Source organism: Vitis riparia, chromosome 4 (genome assembly GCF_004353265.1).
Source record: "Vitis riparia cultivar Riparia Gloire de Montpellier isolate 1030 chromosome 4, EGFV_Vit.rip_1.0, whole genome shotgun sequence".
In the NCBI taxonomy this organism is placed as follows: domain Eukaryota; kingdom Viridiplantae; phylum Streptophyta; class Magnoliopsida; order Vitales; family Vitaceae; genus Vitis; species Vitis riparia.
Genome location: NC_048434.1, coordinates 6923166 through 6940145, shown reverse-complemented (window position 1 = coordinate 6940145; position 16980 = coordinate 6923166). Strand labels below are relative to the sequence as shown.

The window sequence follows — 16980 nt, the reverse complement described above, 5'->3', positions numbered from 1 at the left end:
TTGTTTAAAAACGAACACCAAATTAGGGTCAAATTTGGACTAAAATATTGTTTGGTCTTAAATGAGTTCAACTGAAAGTGAAAGTGAAGCATAATTTGAAAAAAAATATATATATTATATTTCCATGGAAATGAAGATAGGATAGTCGATGGGCCAACAAAAATTTACACTACCAAGCTTGTAAAATGCCATTCATAATAATACCAATGTTTGTCTTGTAATTACAACTAGGTCCTCCACTGGTTACTTGAAGAGCCTGCACTCTTTAACACAGCTGGGTCTCAAACTTCAAAGATATGCCCATGCTGAAGAGCTCCTGGCACAACAACTTCGCCCCATATGGCACGTTCACCTTCACTATTTCCTCAGAAGACTCGCAGTATCGACAATACGGGCCCCTTACCTTCCGCCCACCCGCCACAGAACGCTGGATCACATTCGATATGTTCTTGCATCTCCGACAGATGTGCATATAGGATGAGTCGCTGAGGGTGAAGAGGCGTTCATGTAGATTTGCTGCAGCACCGTGAGCAATGAGGCAGTCGCGCTCCATCTCCCCAAATTTGATCCCACCAAAGCGCTTCCGATCCGACACTGGCTGACGGGTGAGCGGGTGGACTGGCCCCGTGTTGCGGAACTTTACTTTATCCTCAGCCATGTGAATCAGGCGCTGGTAGAATGTTGGCCCCATAAATATGAGTGAGCGAAGCATTTCTCCAGTGCGTCCATTGTACACCCTTTCATGTCCCCATCTTGAAAATCCAGCCCTGCCAAACATATGAAAAGCATACTGTTTGAAGATCATTTCTTAAGTCATGTAATGCGAGCTAGTACAATTTCATCATATGCAATCGGTTATTTAATGGAAAGTAAGTTTGAGATGGAGCAGCTAATCAAGACGTAATTAAGCTCAGCCAATCTTAACACCAAAAATAACATCTAATGAGGTTTTCAATGTGACTCCACTTTTGACCGGTGGCTGAAAGTTGTCATGAAGTTGGGATTTTAGCCCTGTCATGTACAAGGGAAACCCGGAATTTCCTTCCGACTTAATATTTTAGTAATTACCGTAATTAGGTTCCCTACACCCACCTCCAAAACATGGTGGCCCACCCATTCAAGCACGGTCGAGTCATGGCCATAAGTAATGACTGAGTAAAGGTGTATTCGATTTCTTCTTAAACTAGAAGACAAACCATGTTCTAATTCTTTAAAAGGAACCTATTAAGCAAATGCATTTCTAGTTTCATCTCCAAGATAAAAATAAGGAAATGCTTATGACACCACAAATGGGTAACTTGTGTTCTTAGAAAAATTAGGTTAAACATCAGAAACAAACTCCATATAACTTGTTTAAGAAAGGAAGACTAAGAGATTTCCCTCTAGATTTGGAAATTTCTGGATTTTTATTTCTGAAAAAGGTACCCATAAAGAGTAAGCTACAGATCCCTTTATACAAGAAACTAGGTAGAAGAATTGGGACCTCTAGATTCTAGATCTTGATCACCACCATAGATCCAGAAGGCATCCTAACCACCATGCACCACATTAGCAAATCAAGCCACAGAAAACCAACAGAACAGCAAACATGAAACACCAGAACTGACACATTAACAGAACCATCCAGGGACTACTATATCACACAACAGCAACAATCTTAAAAGAAACTAACTAGCCTCTACCGGCCATCTTTCTTGGCTTCTTTTCTTTCATGACTTAATCTATTTTGCAGATAGCCTAAAGTCAACTCTTGCACTGTACACCAGCAATTTGGGGCATTCAAATCAAATTAATAGCAGCATACTGCATTTCTGTTTTGGGCAGTGATATGTTGCAGGATCTTACAATGAAAATATACCACAAGCACATATGTGGATGGTATCCACAAGATAGTAGAAGAATGCTTTAAAGTGGGAAAAAAAAACTATATAAATTTGTTTTAAGTTGATGGATAAGGCCCACTTCGCTTTGAAATGAATGGTAGAGACAGGCATCTCCTGATTTTGTATAACACCAGGCTTTTCTAATAAAATGAACTGCAATAGACGACAAATCCAAGGAAAATATACATTTTGATTTATGCATATAAACAATGAAGCTTTATATAGCAGCAAATTTACCTGTGAAGTTGATCTGCTATTGCATCCACAGAGAGGGTGGAGAAAGGGGTGGCATGTCTCAGCAAACCACCACAGGCAATCCCCTTTCCCAAAGCAGCCTCTAGCAATTGACCAGGAGTCTGACGTGAAGGAAATGCATGTGGGTTTATTACAATATCTGGAACTATTCCTTGTATTGTGAAAGGGAAGTTCTCCTGGGACTCTAGAAACCCCAGAACACCCTTTTGCCCATGCATGCTTGAGAACTTGTCTCCAAGGCATGGAGTTCGGACCTGCAAAAAAGGGTCAGGAATATGGTTCATGAATGGTAACTTTCTCTTACGGTGTGTCAACTTTAGAAAAGCATAACAGCAAATCAATAAAATTTTATCCAGCACTATGTCTTACGCACATCTAACAAAATTGCTAGCATCCCATGTATGATTTGTGCTTTTGCATCATCTAACTCTAAATGCCATCCTCCACAGGCCATATTCTGTGTATGACAAATTATGCTAGTGTGCATGGACAAGCTAGTGCTCCTAGATGCATGTAAAGGGATATTAACTTGAATGATATACTGAAATTACCTGTCTCAGAGATACTACAGCAAAATTCTTTCCATCATCATTTGCTGACACCACAACCTTTTGAACCATGCCCCTCTCAGTATGCTTCAGTTTTATGCTGTGATCAACCCCAGATTCTGCACACCTTCCAATGACAATATCACCATTCTGCAGGTTTGCACCGATGAATGGAAAACCATCATCATCAAGGCTGTCAACACGTCCAATTTTACTCTGCATCTTTCCAAAATGTACAGAGTCCTCGGACTTTCGTTTTTTGTCCAATGATTCATTATTGTCGACCTCAGATTTATAACTTCTTATGTGCTCTGAACGAAACATACCACGCTCTAATGAAGCCCGGTTCATTACCAATGAGTCCTCTTGGTTGTACCCCAGGTGAACATTAACTGCAACAATAGCAATCTGCCCATTGAAGTATTCAGGCCTTGGCACTATTCCTTTATGACCTTCTGAATATCCTGGTTTTCCCAGACAATCAGAAATCATTGTCCGAAAAAGTGGCCTCTGAGGGTAGTATAGTTGGTGAGAGAGGGTATCCACTCTAATATTAGGGTTCGTTGTGGAAAAACCAATAGCCTGTTGAGAGTGCTTCTCAGACTGGTATAGTACTCTCCTTGCATGGTCATGATTTGCATAAGGGATTATTCCACAACTTAACCCTAATAAAAAAGACATATCAAGTTCACAATGTGTGTATTTCACCGGTGGGTCATCATGTCCCTTTAAGAGGTATTTAATGCCCCATGCTGTAGAGCAATCTTCTTCTTCCTCAGCTCCAATGAGCTCCACGATTCCCTTGTCCAAAAGAGACTGGAAAGTAAAATCATCCCCTTTAAATGTTTTAACCTTTTTTAAATTCTCAACTACTAAGAGAGGACGTAGAATCCTTCCAGCGTCAGAAAAAATGCGAACTTCTCCTTGTTGTTCGTCTCTTTTGATTTCCACCTATGAGAGAATATCATTACTAAAGATGTTAAAAAAGCAACAAATAAGTGAATTCATCAATATAAAAAATCTTAGAAAAGCCAACCTTGTAAGTCGGAGCCAAAGAAAAGAAAGTAGCATAATTTCACTGCTTAAAACCTTTAAAAATGGAACAGTGTTCAATATTCCCATGTCTAAAAGCAATGTTTGAATGGAGAACCTTCACAAACAATCATAGAAAGATAATTACCAATGTGGGGAGGCTAGTATTAAATATATTAAGATAGACAATCAGACAACTAGAATATTTTAGAACATACCACAGATTGCATATCTTTGAAATTACTGCAAAACTATAAACCTAACTGAGAAAGGGATATGCCTTTTTTTGAAAAGAAACTTATTTTAGAGAAACTTATTTTAAAGAAACAGGGCAAAGTATGAATGCAAAGAATGCAAGCTAGGAATATTCCCACAAGAAATCCAATGATGAGTTCAACATTGATTTAAGACAACCCTCAAATTTAAGATTGAAAGACCCCAATCTTCAACATTTTTACCTGTAGCAATCCTTCTAAATACTTAAAAGCACACAACATGACACACTTCTGAAAAGACCTCCAGTGGTGTACAAAACAACCCATGATCAGACCTTAACATGACCCAACTTACATTGGCAATATAAGAGACCTTGTCAATCATTTGATTATTCAAGGTTCAATTATTGAAATGAAGAAAGTTGCATAGTTTTTATGTGAGCCAAAATTATCAACTCAAAAATAGTATTAATTTATCATTTTTCTCCTTTCCACATTGTGTACAATATCATACTATCTCTTGTGATTTGTTTTTTTCAAATACAAAAAGAAAATAAACAGAAAAAATATTTATACCTATTTGAACAGCATATAAATTGCATGAATGATGTATAGAGCAATAAAGATTTAATTTCATGAAAGATTTTTTTTTTTTTTTTGATAAGTAATTTCATGAAAGATTATAATGTTGAAAGAGTTAAAAATAGGCATTCTTCAATATCATGCATATGAAAACATTAAACATAACAAAATCAAACTAACAAACTATGGCACTTTATGGCATAGATCCATCATAAAATCCACAAAAAAATATTTCATTTCCAACAAAAATTTTAGTTACAATTTTCAACTAGTCAAATATGCTTGAATAAACAATGGATGTGTAATTTGTGTTATCTTCAAAGTACTAACTTTCCAAACTCGTCACATTCTCCCCCAGGAAAAATCAATTTATTAAGCAGAAGCCTCCATCATAATCATTTTCACCACATCATTCAAATCATTCAAATAATGCCTCCCCAATACTTATTGCAGTGATCCTTGCAGTTAAGCTTCAATCTTTCCTATGCATCTTTCACAACATGTTTGTAGTGCTTCACATAGATCATTCTAATGCTTCTTTTCCTTTTTTTCATCTATTTCTAACCTTAAAGTACATTTTATACAAGGAATATAATAACTCCTTGAGAAAAAAAATTAATTCAAATTTTCTTAGAAACTATTAACAATAATCAAAGGTCTTTTATTATATTGTTGTTTCGTATCATGTATCATAAGTTTTTGACAACTATAATGGGAACAACCTGGCAAGAGAACTTTTTTACCATAAAAGTTACTATAGAGTGGATGTGTCTGCTCAATTTGTGAAACACATTCTACAATGTAAAACTGCCACGGGCAAACCACACCAAAATGTCCTTGCGTCATAAAATGGTAGGGCGAGAGCATGGGACCTCATATATCAAGTGTATAAAGGATTTAAACCCAACTTCAGTTGGAGAAACTATTAAGTGAAATGCATGATGAGGGAATTGTCTACAAAACTATAAAATATTAATATGTTAATTTAGCAATTTTAATCTGAAAGGATAGAAAACAAAATTTAAATAGAGAAGGAAGAGTAGAGTGATAATAAAAAATAAACAAATTAAAAAAACCACTACAAACACGAGCAAATTAAATTGAGACCCAAGGAGAATTGCCTTAAAGAGGTAAACAATCAAAAATTGGGCAGATTTAAAGTCAAGGGAAAGAGAAATTGATTCTTGATGTCTCCCAGAACCAGTTTGTCCAATTCAGTAAATTAACAACCTTAATCATGTCAAAGAAAATCTTAAATTTATGAATTTTTATCTGCACAAGACACTTTTAATTAGCATTGCAACTTATTTTGCTCAATAAATGGAAAAATGGAAAAATGGATGACTTACAATTGATTTTAATAAGAAGATAAAGAAACTAATATCAGCATGAATAATTAGAACAATATGATATTCATTCATATACAACATAATATTAATTGCTTGAAGGTGAATTAGACAAAAACAGAGAGTAATAGATGCCACAGAGATTCTATCAATTCAGAGTGAAACAATATAAAGAACAAGATTCCTAGGTAGGGTTACAGTAGGATGTTCCCATGGCTCATTCATTAGAGAACAAACCAACTAGGTAAGGCATTCACCATCAGGGTAGCCTGTTGGTACCTGGCTGTCAGATGCTGGTTTAGATTTAGATTATGAACTGTGCTATAGAATGCCTAAGGTGAGGCAGCCTATGACAGACTGCACTATCATTTGTTTTGATGAATTCACATGCTTGTGATTGATATAGTTGGGTTAAATCTACTTTCTGATGCCACCAGGTCATATAAAATATTAACAGTTGTTTCATCAAATTTATCCTGCCCATTTTTTGATCTGTTTCCCACATTACAACATTTGCAAAATTGGTATGTGAATAAAAGAAAGATGATTGTGAATCTGAAAAGCCTTCATAATGCATTAGAAAAGAGCGAACCTGTTGAGGCAATTCCTTGTGCCGCCGTTTAGTTCTTAGCTCCACAACAAATGAAATGGGATCTTCGCATACTCCAACCCAGTCACCATCCAGAAAAACTTTATTCTTTCCAGACAGCTTGGTAGAGGTATCATCTACCAGTTTCTCCATTCCACAATCAAACAATTTATCAACCAATGGATCCAATACCTCTGTTGAGACAAGTCCTGTAATGGCCAAATTTTTTACAAGCCCACAATTTTCACCATCCGGAGTAGAGAGAAAGCAAACCTTCCCCCAGTGAGAAGGGTGTCTGCATCATGCAAATTCCATCAAAATAAGATGGCACAATCATTGCCAAACATTCAAAACAATAAACAGAGTCAAATGACCAAATCCCCCAAATGATTAAATTAGATCCCTCTCAGTTATGTTCATGTTAATGCAAACAAATGCTTACAATGAAACCACACACAACGTATATAACATGCAAAATTAGTAAATCTTTACCTGTATTTTCAGATAATTACTTCATCAATGTTCAAACCATAATTCTTAAAGGTGCAAGGCACACATAGGATGAAAAGGTCTCTTGGGCCAGGCAAAAGGCACAACCAAAGGCATGTACCCCAAGGTACACACTTGAGTGAAGTGAGGCAGCCTAGGATGCATGTCATTTTATTAAATTCTACAAATTTGGACATGCAAGCATTTTGCGTCAGCCAATATATTATCAACTATAATTCAAAGTTCAATCCAAGAAACAAAAAGATCAAAATGCAAGCATTTAAAAGCAACGTCCAACAAAAAAATAATGCAATTATCTAAAATTTTAACATACAATAAATCAAGAACAAATGTGCAAAAAAAATATAAATGAATAAATAAATTAGAGAACTTCAAATGCTGGGATCTGGTGCAGGTATGCGTTCAATGAAAAAATGACATATCCAACACGGAACCCATACCCTAACACCAGTGCTTTGAGTGAAATTGAAAGACCAGATATCATTAGCCACCAATATCCAATCATTTGCATAAGTCTAGAATAATTTTTTTCATGAACTAGAGAACAATCAGAAGCAAAATTTCTGATCATGAAATCATAAGGGTCAAGCAACAAGGTATGAACTGAAATGACATACAAGTTGACAGAACAGTCTTTCATATGATTCATGCATCAAAGGAGTATGGTTTTTTTTTTTTTGGGTCCATGCATTAAAAATAAGACAGTAACATACCAATTACCAATCAGATAAATAATGTAAAGTTATAGCTGTAATGTGAAAAAACAAATAAACATGACATTCAAGGACTAATGTGAGTTCAGGAGATTACTTACGGGTATCTGGCATCCCCAACCTTTCCTGTGTATTGGACCTGCTGACGTGTTTTCCTCATGTCAGCTGTCATCTGCAAGGGATTTGTTCGTCTAAGAGTTGCCACTACACCAGATATCCTTTCCATCCTCTTGAAAGGATGGGACCATTGCCCAGTTGAGAATGCCCTGGAAAGACCATTGGTGATAATGGAGGCATCCAGATAATTTTCAATAGGTCGCAGGTCACGATCTCCATAAAGTTCTCTCTGCATAGCTTTTACCATGCGCCTTTCAGCATGTCTAATGTGCACTCTAAGCTCTCGCTCAAGCAGCTCACCAGCCAATTCTAATCTTTTGTTTCTGAAATCATCTCTGTTATCACATTTTCTGCGCCCAGTATAGGCTTGTAGAAGACACTTCACCATATACCCAAGAAAGCGAGCCTTTTGCTTGACGCCACTAAAGTTGGGAAACAAATACTTGCTAATGCATTCTTGAATACTCTCTCCAGGAGGAAATTTACAACTTTTCACAAGTTTATCTACAAAACTGATAGCATTGCCTTGTCTACGGAAGTACATGCCTTTCTTTTCTGCTTCCCTGTCCGCTTCATGAATAGATGCAACAAGAATATTTGAAATACCAGCATCATCAATGTTGAAATCAATCAAATCAACAACTTCCTTGTCTGACGATGCACCAAGTGCAAAAAACAATATCCAAGCGGGAATCTCTGTTGATGAAAAATACACTGTAAGAACTTTTTCTCCTCCTCTATTATTTTCATCTTTTGGAGGTTCTAATTTAACATATACTCTTTTCCTTTTCCAGATTGGCCGGTATGCAACCATCCAAGTTGGATTACTGGAAACCCACAGTCTCTTCAAACAAATCTGTTCTTGTGCAATGAATGTCTGCAATAAACATGGTATAGACATCATAGATCTATTTGGACAAAACAGGGGAAAGGAAAAAGGGCAAATAAGAAGCCAACTATAATCATCAAACCGTGCATACACTTGAGTCATGTTTAACATTTCAAAGGAACCAAACGCCATAACTAAATGAAATCAAGAACAAGCTATGTATAAAACTGCAAAGCCAAGAAAATATGAAAGAAGTTTTTATGAGAGTCTTAGAGGGTTTAATAATGTGGAAAATAAACTTAGAAAAAAGGACAATACAAGATATCAATATAATAACGGTGTAAATGTCATATTCGCCCAGCACTGTGAGCTATGGAATCATGACCAAGACGAGCGTTATGATGCAATATAAGCAGGCACCTCAATCAAAACTCTGAAGAAGAAGGACTCTTTTTTGCTTTTCCACTGTTGTTGGAATCACACATGCTTGATGAGTTGACTCAGGGTTTTTGTGAAATAATAGGGAATAAACTTACAACTTATTTAAAAGAAAGGTTCTCAAAGAACATCATATGAGAAGAAATATAGATGAAAATAGAAATGAAGACAATGGGAGAGAGAGGTAACACCTAGGATTTTCAGCACAAGATAGCACGTGGAAACAACCTCAACTATTATAAAGCACAAAAAAGATGAAAGAGAGACTAACTATGAAATAACAAGAATTTCCAAAATGAGTAGCTTGTCAGAAAAAAAAAAAAAACTTCAACTTTATTTTCTTCTAAAATAATACCCTCACTGGATATCATAAGCAAAATCAACTTTTTAAGAAACTGAAAAATATGTGTGTGTGTGTGTGTGAGAGAGAGAGAGAGAGAGAGAGAGAAAGCCTATGTAAGGACACAAATTTCCAAGATGAGTGGCTCACAGAAGCAAACTTAACTTTAGGGAAAAACCATGTCACCTAATACAAAAGCTTATGCTGTTATGGAAAGGGCTAAATTAGACCCTGGGAATAAAATAAATTTAAATTTAAGTGGTAATCTGCTGGCCCTGTTCTAGCCCAAACTAATAGAAGGAAAAATAAGCAAAAGAAACAATAAATATTAAAAGGGAACACAATAGTGCATTTCTTTAATAGCATGAGTTGAAACAAGCTACAGTGACACAAATGATCACTCACTGCAGCAGACAAGCAGAAGTGCAACTCCCCTTTCACTTTTACCAGAAGTGAACATGTTGACTAATAGAAATAGACCAATACATCCCATAAAAATTTCCAGTTGGCACAATTTAGTTCAAAATATTTCTATGCAAATCAGACATATAAGGACTACCTAGAAAAGTGGTTACTGCCATTATGAATCTAACTAGTGAAGTAAAAAATCCTAGCTCAATTCCAAAAAAAGCCACATCCACCACTATGTAATTGATAAACCCTTCCTACAGTCCAATAGAAAGCTAATATAAATTCTACAACAAAAAATGGTATTTAAAAAAAGAAAAGAAAGGGAGAGCAAAGCCAGATTGTCCAGGAATTTAAAACTTTTAACTGCATGGTAATAAGCTGAGTAAATTGTACAACTGGCCAAATTATTATGAAGCTAATAGATTCTCCAGTGGTGATGCACCCCAAATGTAGTAAATAACTAGACTGATTACTGGCTGTATTATCATTTAAATAATAAAAAATTATAACAGGTAAATTCAGATTGTGGTAGTGACATCTGAAGTCAACAATTTGAGTTAAAAGTAAAAAACAATCAATAGAAGCTCAAAATAGCTTTAAAAGAAACCAGGCTGCCTATGCTGTTATTCAATTCAAAAGGATACCATCTACTTTAATCTGTGGATAAGGACATTACTAAAACTATTTTGGTGACATTTGATGATCTCAATATGAAATTCAGTTTCCTCCATAGAGCAAAATATGCATCAATGTTATAACATTTATTTCATTACCTCAGCATGCCACAATAAAGACTTATCATGTAGAATTGCAACCCTGAATTAACAGAGCCGAACAACCCTCCCCTCCCCACAAAAAGACACAGAGATACGAACAGAACAAAAATTAAAACTGGATACTCACTTTCTCTGCACCCTTGATCAAAAAATATCCTCCATGATCAAATTCACAGTCACCTCTCTCGACACCATTCATCCAACATAGTTCTGACTTCACCATCACAGGGATCCTCCCAATTAATATGTCCCTGTTATCTTCAAATATAACCTTCTTCTCAACATACTTGTTGTCTTTTCCAGTTTTGTACTTGTCACTTCTTACAAGTTTCTGAGTATATACCTGAGAGATTACAGAATGCAACAAAACCCAGATAACTCTAACTATCAGCTCAAGAGATGTTATTTCAAACAAACTGTAAGTTGTTTGTATATGGGAGAGCATTGACTGAAAGGGAAACATTAAAGTAAAATAAACAAGCAATTATCCAAACTACAAAGTTGAGCTGCAGATTTCCAGCTGTAAAACTCTTTTCTAAAGAGTTCATAAATTAAATGCCACAGACAGCAATGGAGCCATTACATCAGAAGGGCAGGACATTAAGTGCAAAACCAAGAAAATAATAAGATTAAAGTTCAGTTTACATGCATATATGAAGTCCAACTTTGCTGCATTCAATTGCACTAACATACAAGGGATGAGCAATTGAAAGCTGGAAAAAGAACGCTATTTGAATACATAAGCTTTAGTCATAAAGCATAACATTGCATATGTTATTATAAATTTCTATGTAGAAGTTCTATGTGCACCAGAGACCAACTACCACCAAGATAACCACACGATTCCATATCATAGTTTTTCAAGCTGAGTTCCTAGTTGACAATATGGCTTTCTTTTATCAGAAACAACAACACATTGATGTTAATTAATAATTACACCAAGGATGATAAATTCTTACAAAATATACAAAATCTATTGAAAAACAAAGAGAGTGCTAACTATTCCAAAATATAACTGAACAAGTTGCACAAAAATGTGCAGTATAAAAAAACCAGTATACAAGTCATGGAGGTAAAAAAGAAACATTCTTCTCCAACAATTAACTTTGAATTAACTACAGCCTATAGGCTACACCAAACATATATTTTCAGTACCAAGGCTGTGCTGCAACACCTTTTCTATCTATAGTTAGCATGCCAAATGCTTATAGCACAAAAGCTGCAGCACCATTCATAACAAATAGGCAATTGTAAAGAAACTAAACATAAATTGAAAATATTACTCAAAATGCATCACATATATTGACCTGGAAATGAACTTGAGCTTTCATCCGAGATGAGTACGTCATGTTCTGAAGACGTGCATGTCTCGGCAAAAAATTCAGGGACTCCTTACCATCTGATTCACCAGCCCATACCCTCGGCCGTTCAAGGGTGACCTTCCCGAACCTCACAGAAGCATATCTCCAATCACCCTCTCCCCTCTTAGATGGGTCATACCCAGGCTCCACAGGGATCTCGCCAAAAGAATCAAAAACCCTTTGAATTCCATTTTTGATGAAGTCATTGAAGGAGTTGATCTGATGCTGAATGAGTCCATACTCATTAAAGAATGATACCGCAACCTTTTTGCAAAATGTTTTCAAATATTCTTTGTTTAAGTCGTCTATCTCGATTGAGCCCATCAGATCATCATCTATTTCCATTTGGACTCCATTTGAAAGCTTTTCACCCATACTACTGCTCATGCCCAAATCTCCCTTGGCATCAGATGCCCCCATTAGAGTTGAAATCTGTTAAGAGAAAAAGAACATTAAAAGAAAAAGAATCAAATTGATATCGAATCATTATAAACCTGAACCCCAAACTCTGTAAAAAAAAAAAATCTGAGGAAAAGAAATCAGCCGTCTGCAATTGTGACTTGTTTAGTTCCCTCAGAAATAAGAACACTTTTTATGACTCATTCAATCAGATAACTGAACAGGACCTAAGTAGTAGCTTTTTACATTTTCTTGGAACCCAAACATTTGTCTGGATGATTTTTAATTTGTTTGTTTACTAAGAATCATCGGACTCCCCATTAACCCTAAGCATTAAGCAGACATTTTTAAGTGAAGCTAAATATGTCTTTACTTTCCTTTCCCTACCCTTGCGCTAAACTGACTGTGAGGCTACCATTGTTTCTCAGGAAAACATTTGTGTGAATTGCAAGGAAAATGATTATAATGAGTTTTAGTTTTAAGCCTCCCTTCACTTTCCCGGGAACCAAATAGATGCTAGCAACACCATTACCAACAATATTTTGGCATCTTTTCGATGGGGAGACAGACGAGAGAAAGAATAATATATATATATATATATATATATATATATATATATATATATATATATATATATATATATGAGAGAGAGAGAGATAAAGGCAGAGAGGTTAAGCTTTATGATACTCTAATATACCATGAATTCTCTTCACAGGCCTAGGGCTCTGCTATTAAGAAAAAAAAAAAAAAAACGGAAAACCGCAAAATCCTAAAAATAAAAAAATAAAAATAAAAAGCTTCATTTTTCAGACGTTTTCCTCTATTTTCCCGATAACCAAACAGATGGTAACATGCACAAATCCTTTGCCAAAGAGAAACAAAAACAAGAGACGAAAAAACAAAGGAAAATGTTTCAAAGTGGCTTCTCTTCATTTTTCAGAGAACCAAACCAAACATTAAAAAAAAATAAATAAATAAACAGAAATAAAATAAAAAAACACAACAAAACACTTCATTCCAGATTTTAGAGAGAGAAAGTAGAGAAAGAGTCGCTTACATTGAGATTCTCCGAAATGCGTTACACTTGGACGAGGACTTCCCAACCAAAGACACTAAAACCCTGCTATTTGCAATTTCTAGGGTTTACACTTTGATGCCCACAAGGAGGAGCAGAATTCCTAGGGTTGGTAACTCCGTACGGTGTATCTCACATACACACAACGCACTCTGCGTGAAGAGAACAGAAAATGCTTTTGTGAGAGTGAACAATGAAGACGAGGCACTTCAATGCACCAGAGCGCTTCATTCATGGTACTCAGACAATTTGAAAAGACCGTACCACCCTCTCAGGTGTATACTTTTGGTAAAACAGTAATGGAATTTGAGGGGTTAAATTATGAAATCAGATGACTGAATTGGAAGTGGCACCTTTTTTCCTGCTTTGCCCTTCGATGGGGTGGGTCTGCCCGTCCGAGAATGGCCCCTCCGGGACTTGATTTGGGCAATCTTGTAAAAAGACGAGTATGCCCCTGAGAGAATGGGAAATCTTGTTATATTAGAATAGATCGAAATTTTGAATATGCCAAATTAAATACAATTTCAATTTTTAATGTAAATTATTTTATTTTATTGAATTTAGGATATTTTAATTAAATATTTTAAAAAAAATTTGATGATTTCCCCTTTTTTTTTTTTGTTCTACAAAAAAATATAAAAAAAATAATAATTAAGATTAATTAAAAATTTATATATTTTTAAATTATTTAATCTTTACATCAAATAGTTAAAATAAATAAAATGAGTTTCAAATAACGTCTAAAAGTTTTTTTTTTTTTTTTCTTTCACTTTTTATTACTGTTTTCTTTTTCTCGTATTTAAATTTTACAATAACCAAACATAACCTTAGACTTGAAGCAAAAATTCGTAATGAAACTTTCTTTTTATTCATATATTTGTAACACAAATATAATGCCATATGCCTAAATACATCTTCATATAAAATTTGATGGTTCTTCATCAGCAAATACAGAGATATCTTTTGGCAAATACATCAACTGCATTTTATTTTGCAACAAGTATTACTTGATGATCAAATTGATCAAAATTATGCATACAAACTACTCCCCAGGATTTCAGTCAAGCCGGCGAAGAAGATACTCAACTTGGACTTGCTTGGTGAGTGGCATCACCCATTCTTCATACAGCCGAGAAACCACGGAGGGATCGACTTTATAGGTTTCTTTGCTTTTGCTATCGTTGCTCAGGCTCACTTCCTGTCCAAAAACCATAGTTTTCTTCTCCACCCTTCTCTTCACCATCTCTTCTACTCTCTCAAATGTCAACATTTTCATCAGACCTGCTCTATCCTGGAAAACAACACAATAGTTTCATTCTCACTTGCTGCTCCATTCAAGAAATTGTTGTACAATATCAGAATATACCCACCTCAAAAGTGTTACTGGCCGGCGTATAAAATTAACATATGGAAACTAAATCCCACTCTCATTAGGATTTTGATTCCTCTCTTATGCGGGAATAAGAATGAAAATAGGATTGGGGGGATAGGGTGAATCATAATTCCATGTAGAAGAGAGAAATCAAAATCCTAGTGAGAATGAGATTTGGTTTCCGCAACCATGAATTTTTATTCATATTCTAGAAAACAATCGAACACGTCAATGAATAGAAATAACATTGATTTCCTATTCCCTTTCCTTATTTCATCATTGCCAATGTGACCTTCCCATTTTGAAAAGTTACTCTCACTCTTTCTTTCTTTATTTCCTTCTTTTCTTTTGTGATACTACTCTCCAGTCTCCTAGATCAACCAAAAATACCTGATCATGGATTGCAGGCCCATATTCTTCTGGGGATTCCTTGAATTTAACCTCGGCCACGAATTTTCCATAGTGAATCCTTCTAGAGATGGCCTGCAGCAAGAAATAATTTAGGTCACACAACTGTAATGGTACTCAATCAAGCCACTCACTGGTGGAGCCAGTGAAGGCCCAGGAGGGGTAAAATTATAATAGGGGCTTTGAACCCTTGTCCTTATTCTTAAAGGGAAAGCGGTTTTTCACTACACTATATATCATTGTCCCTCTTGGACCACATTCCTAGCTCCGCCACTGAAGCCACTCATGGCCAAAGCTCCTAATGTTCATCTCCAAAAGGAGACATCAATACTATATTAAAGACCTTGAAAAGCCAATTTATTCTTTCTAAGATATAACATGGTACAGAATAGATAAGACACCGAATCATTGACTAAAAAGTTATTACTTATGATATACCTGCAAACACGCAAGATCACAAGCTGCAGTTAGTCCATAGTTGCCATCATCGCCCTCAGCAGCAAACAATGGAAGCAGTTTGTTTAAGTATATATCCCATATAGTCTTGTTTACATTAATGGAAGAGCCTGCAGGATGCAAAACCTATAATTTAGATTAGTAGTGGACAAAAACAGAACAGAGGTTTTGATTTTGGACAGGAGAAACCGGGTGGGAGGTGTTACCTGCTTATAATCATGGGTTGGCACCATTGAAGGTGGTAAATCATCTGGGAAAAAGGGATTTTCTTCTGGGTTCTCATATCTACCGGCCTGTAACATCCAGTCAAAATTTCTATATAAGATTGAAAAATTTAGGACTAGAAAAGCCACATTCTGAAATTTAGGGCCTGTTTGGTACATATTCTTGAAAACAATTTCCTAACTTAGGAAACAAAATGGCCAAACAGACCATTAAGTTTCTCTGAAAGGGATGCCAACCCTAAATGACAGTCCTCCACAAACCCATTTGAGTTGGAGTCATTTCTGGAAAAGCAAAGAAACCATTTCAAGAATTAAGAAAATGCAGATGGGAGAGAATTCCCGTTTAGGGGGTCATGATTCCACTATCCAAACTAACACTGAAAACGAAAACCCTAACTGAAATCTATATCATCTTCTACAATTAGTATATGGTAGTCTAAAACAGAATTGACAAAGTCAAGGGGAAAATCAAACAAAAGGAAAGGAAAAAAAACAAGGTGTGAGAGAGGTACCTTAGCGTGAAGAGCCTCGGATTCCCTGACAAAGGAGTGAAGGAAAGAGGAGGCAGAAAAAGCATCAACTCCATTCTGAGGGGGAGAGTAGGCCCAAGAATTGATGGGGAATTTGGCCCTCTCAATGAGGCTAAAAACGATGGTATCCTCTTGCCTGATCAAAGAGTCTCTCACTGATTCAAGGTCCATTTTTTGTATATGGGTCAGTAAACAAAATTTTCTCAGCAGCCAAAACGTACACAATTCAAACTTGTGAGGAGGATTAGGTTGGGGCTTTAAATAAGGAAAAAAGAACGAAAAAGGATAGGCCGTGGGCGTGACTGGCGGAAATTGGGTAGTTAGGACTAAGGAGAAGCAACGGCAAGCGTGTGTTTTGGAGGCACCGTGTTCCTTGCGCTTTTCTCTTTCCTTTTCTTCCTTAACTTCCTTAACAAGTAATAATAACTTAATTCAAAAGTTAAATTTTATTTAAGTAATTAACCTAAAATTTATTAGTTAATTTTTACTTTTAGAATTAAGATTATTTTATAAAATTAATTTAAAATTTATTTTAAATTATTAAATTGATATATTTATCATCATCAATTAT

At 35.7% G+C, this 16980-nt stretch overlaps 2 protein-coding genes across 3 annotated transcripts; both read right to left on the bottom strand.

Moving 5' to 3' along the window:
- Positions 1-94: 94 nt before the first annotated feature.
- LOC117912797 (DNA-directed RNA polymerases IV and V subunit 2) lies at positions 95-13857 on the bottom strand. 2 transcript variants are annotated; one of them, XM_034827513.1, is made up of 9 exons: positions 13773-13857; positions 13402-13571; positions 11892-12377; positions 10712-10927; positions 7775-8667; positions 6454-6745; positions 2690-3637; positions 2121-2392; positions 95-767 (listed from the first exon to the last, which is right to left on the bottom strand). In XM_034827513.1, exons 3-9 carry the CDS (start codon positions 12363-12365, stop codon positions 266-268), a joined length of 3597 nt encoding a protein of 1198 aa, XP_034683404.1. In that variant the 5' UTR covers positions 12366-12377; positions 13402-13571; positions 13773-13857; the 3' UTR covers positions 95-265. The 2 variants fall into 2 exon arrangements, with proteins under 2 accessions (XP_034683404.1, XP_034683403.1); XM_034827512.1 differs by lacking the exon at positions 13773-13857 and having other exon boundaries at positions 13402-13658.
- Positions 13858-14267: 410 nt separating this feature from the next.
- On the bottom strand, positions 14268-16732 carry LOC117912186 (chorismate mutase 2). Its single transcript, XM_034826686.1, has 5 exons — positions 16392-16732; positions 15862-15948; positions 15638-15781; positions 15182-15274; positions 14268-14710 (listed from the first exon to the last, which is right to left on the bottom strand). The coding sequence occupies exons 1-5, from the start codon at positions 16578-16580 to the stop codon at positions 14477-14479; spliced, it is 747 nt and encodes a 248-aa protein (XP_034682577.1). The 5' UTR covers positions 16581-16732; the 3' UTR covers positions 14268-14476.
- Between the last annotated feature and the right edge of the window lie 248 nt (positions 16733-16980).

What these genes read in the sequence shown, in the direction of transcription:
- LOC117912797 (XM_034827513.1), bottom strand. Translation starts at nt 12,365, where the DNA reads ATGGGGGCATCTGATGCCAAGGGAGATTTGGGCATGAGCAGTAGTATG. An exon ending in ACAAGGAATTGCCTCAACAG is followed by an intron (nt 3,638 to 6,453) that starts GTTCGCTCTTTT and finishes ATTCTCTCATAG; the next exon opens with GTGGAAATCAAAAGAGACGA. An exon ending in ATAGCAGATCAACTTCACAG is followed by an intron (nt 768 to 2,120) that starts GTAAATTTGCTG and finishes TATGTTTGGCAG; the next exon opens with GGCTGGATTTTCAAGATGGG.
- LOC117912186 (XM_034826686.1), bottom strand. Translation starts at nt 16,580, where the DNA reads ATGGACCTTGAATCAGTGAGAGACTCTTTGATCAGGCAAGAGGATACC. An exon ending in CAACCCATGATTATAAGCAG is followed by an intron (nt 15,782 to 15,861) that starts GTAACACCTCCC and finishes TCTAAATTATAG; the next exon opens with GTTTTGCATCCTGCAGGCTC. An exon ending in GGCCTGCAATCCATGATCAG is followed by an intron (nt 14,711 to 15,181) that starts GTATTTTTGGTT and finishes GTTGTTTTCCAG; the next exon opens with GATAGAGCAGGTCTGATGAA.